The sequence below is a fragment of the Xyrauchen texanus genome, chromosome 1 (genome assembly GCF_025860055.1).
Source record: "Xyrauchen texanus isolate HMW12.3.18 chromosome 1, RBS_HiC_50CHRs, whole genome shotgun sequence".
Lineage (NCBI taxonomy): Eukaryota > Metazoa > Chordata > Actinopteri > Cypriniformes > Catostomidae > Xyrauchen > Xyrauchen texanus.
Window position 1 is genome coordinate 15636955 of NC_068276.1, and position 3129 is coordinate 15640083.

At 32.4% G+C, this 3129-nt stretch overlaps 1 protein-coding gene across 1 annotated transcript; it reads right to left on the minus strand.

Moving 5' to 3' along the window:
* Positions 1-283: 283 nt before the first annotated feature.
* Positions 284-2366, minus strand: nitr4a (novel immune-type receptor 4a). The gene is made up of 6 exons (XM_052130674.1): positions 2300-2366; positions 1842-2195; positions 1382-1675; positions 879-986; positions 643-692; positions 284-503 (listed from the first exon to the last, which is right to left on the minus strand). Exons 1-6 carry the CDS (start codon positions 2349-2351, stop codon positions 390-392), a joined length of 972 nt encoding a protein of 323 aa, XP_051986634.1. The 5' UTR covers positions 2352-2366; the 3' UTR covers positions 284-389.
* Between the last annotated feature and the right edge of the window lie 763 nt (positions 2367-3129).

Consider the following 3129-nt stretch of genomic DNA (forward strand, 5'->3'; position numbering starts at 1 on the left):
TATGGTGTTCTTGTTTTGTTTTTTAGAACAGTCCCCTTTTCAGTTTTCAGGACACGTGAGTAAAATACATTAATAAAGCTATTATGAACAATCATGGGGGTAATTAGACAACAAAACTAGGTAAATTATATACTTTATTTGAAGTATAACATTGCAATAGCAAAATTGAATTTTCAAGAATGGGGTACATAGCTTTTGTTTTCTCCCATGTCATATATTGTGACATTCTTTTTAGGGATAAAAATAAATATGATTTTAAGCATTTTCTTTTTGCGGTCAAAAAAATAAAATAACAATATTAATCACACCAGACTAAGTGTTCAAATAGTTAGCAAATAATATCAACAATTATACAGATTTTACAGCACACATAAATTCTGTATCTGATCTTAAAACATCCGTCCAGAATACTCAGTCTCATTTTGACTCCTCTCTCGTTGCTGTCTTGAGCTTTTGGTTGTGAGTTTTAGTGCAGCATAATTCACATCAGAGGCCACATGGTACTAAAATAAACAAATATATAAATAAATAAACAATCTATTCCATCATTTGAAATGGATAATACCTACACCACATAGTTTGTCTAAATGACTGACTTACATGAAGATACATTAATTTTTACAACGTAATAGAAAAACAAACCTGTGCACTTGACATTACATCAGCCGTTGCCTGAACTTGAGATGATTTTCCTGTTTAAAAACAAAATAGTATTATATGTATTATGAGCATTTCATAAAATTGGAGGTTTTCCAAGGAAATTTGCAGAAACAACACAAGTACAATTTTAAATATGACACAAAGGTTCATAATAATGTCAAATAATCCATATTTTGTAGTGGAGTATATCTATATAAAGCCATTAAAAGAGTGGTTACCTTTTACCATTGTCACACAAAGTAAAACATTAATGATGAAGCTTATGGTCAACGGTAATGCAAGGCCGATTAAAATGTAGAGCTGTATGCGCTGGATTTTAGGTTCATCTGAAACATGAAACATTTAACTGAATGAATCACATACTGTGTCATGAAAGTATTAAGAATGACACTTTTTATTGTATTTAGTGAATTATTTTACTCTTCTTCTTATAACATCACTGTTACACCCGATAAAGCAGTGTACAGGTTTACGAACTCGCAATTAATTTAGCATCTATAGAAATCTAATATATAAGATTTTAGCTCAAAACAATAATACCTGTTTTATTTTTAATTAGCTTTAATCATTTACACCTACACTGACGCCCTTAAGCATTTACACACTTATGTAGCTCTTAAAAAACCTAAAGCACTGAAAATAATTAAAACTTTTTAAAAAAGTCCTTATTATCTATTAAAAATGGATGCTCAAAATGCATTTAAAACCTTGAAACACTTACCATCAATGGTCAAATTAATTCCACGTCCAAATAAAATCTCCCCACACACAACCACAGCACAGTAGTATGTCCCAGCATCAGAGGGACTAATGTTATTCATAGGGAGAGTGTAAACACAACTCCGGGCAGAGCCATCCACTGAACTGTTTTCACCTCGATCTCCCCTTCCTCCCTGAGTGTAAATGATTCCTGGATGGGATTTCTGTGATCCATGTCTGAACCAGTAGACATTGTGCTTGCCTCCACAACTCTCTTTTTCATTTTGGATTGCACATTGTAGAGTCACATTTGAACCTGATAGTGTATCTCCTGGTGAGGTTTGCTGCAGAATCTTTAAGACGTTTAAATTTGAACCTGTTGAAGGATTATTGAACAGCGTTTCTTTGAGACTGTAAAACTGATCAAATGCATTTGATCAAATGAAAAATAAATAGTGTAAATGTATAAGTTTACCACTCACCTCTAAGCATCAGATTAGTTCCAGTTCCAAAGTAGACAACATTGGCAAAAGACCCAGCACAAAAATATGTGGCTGAATCTGATTTTACAGTTCTTAGAATCGTCAAATTAAAGCTGCCAATCCCTCTTGCCGCTTTAAAACGGTTTGTATTTTTAAATTCTTCATGAATAACACTGTCTACAGTCCAGTGATATGAAGAGACTAGAAGAGCAGGTTTCTCTCCCAGAGTCTGTTTGTACCACAAAACTCTGTTTATTTGTTCTTTTGGATGAAAGCAATGCAATGAAACATCCTCTCCTTCTTGAGCCATTATGACCTCATCCATTTGTAAAATCATCTCAGAATGAAATGTTGCTGTAAAATAATGAATTGCAATTCTTACATGAATGTGTAGACATGTGTAGATAATAGATGAGAGATTCAAATTTTAGAAAAAACTGTTGTTGTTTTATACTTACATGGTCCATAAAAGAGAAACCATACCACAAAGAAAATGATATTCATTTTCATATAAGATCTCCTGTGCTCACCTTACAAAAATACATTCTGTGGAAACCTTCCCTCTGCTTTGAGTGACAGCATCACATGACTGTTTTGGCTCTCTGAGCAAGCAAATCATTTCCCATTTCCTTGTTCAAAAATTCTTCTCATGATATGTAAAATCATGATATAATCTTGATTGTTTAATAAATAAAAAATTATAGAAAGGAAATTACACAAACTTACAAATAGCTAGAATTGTATTAACAATACATTAATAAGATTTTACAACAGAGAAAGAAAAAAGTCTCATTAGAGTGCGCCTCAGAGTAGAGCAGCAATGAGCTGAGTATAAGCATATTGTATTTTAATGTATGAGTTCAATTTTATAATTTGTCAAATATAATCATTAAAACGTGCTGTTTGTTTGCCTATGAATATGTTTCCATGCATGCAAACGAAGACACCTGTCCACAGGTTGCAACTGTGAGACTATATTTACTATACACCTTTAGATAAATAAGTGTTTCCTATATAATGTATAACTTAGAATATTGATGTTAGTTATTTACATAATTTGTTGTAAACTAAAATAGAAGTCTGTTTCTATTCGTATGATCCCTCACTGCCATCACCTGGTGGCTTACAATACATGTGTCTCTGATATAGTAGACAGTTGAAAAAAATACACCAGACACTGCAACTATCATAAATCCTCTTCATTATTGTTTCTGAAGGAGACAGAACCTAACCTTCAATTTGTATTTCTATTTTGATTACAAAACGTTGGTCTTGATTACAAGTAACT

Coding starts and splice junctions, on each gene's coding strand:
- nitr4a (XM_052130674.1), bottom strand. CDS start 2,351: ATGAAAATGAATATCATTTTCTTTGTGGTATGGTTTCTCTTTTATGGA. Junction 2,196..2,299: donor GTTTCTCTTTTATGGACCAT/GTAAGTATAAAA, acceptor ATTATTTTACAG/CAACATTTCATTCTGAGATG. Junction 504..642: donor ATGTAATGTCAAGTGCACAG/GTTTGTTTTTCT, acceptor TGTTTATTTTAG/TACCATGTGGCCTCTGATGT.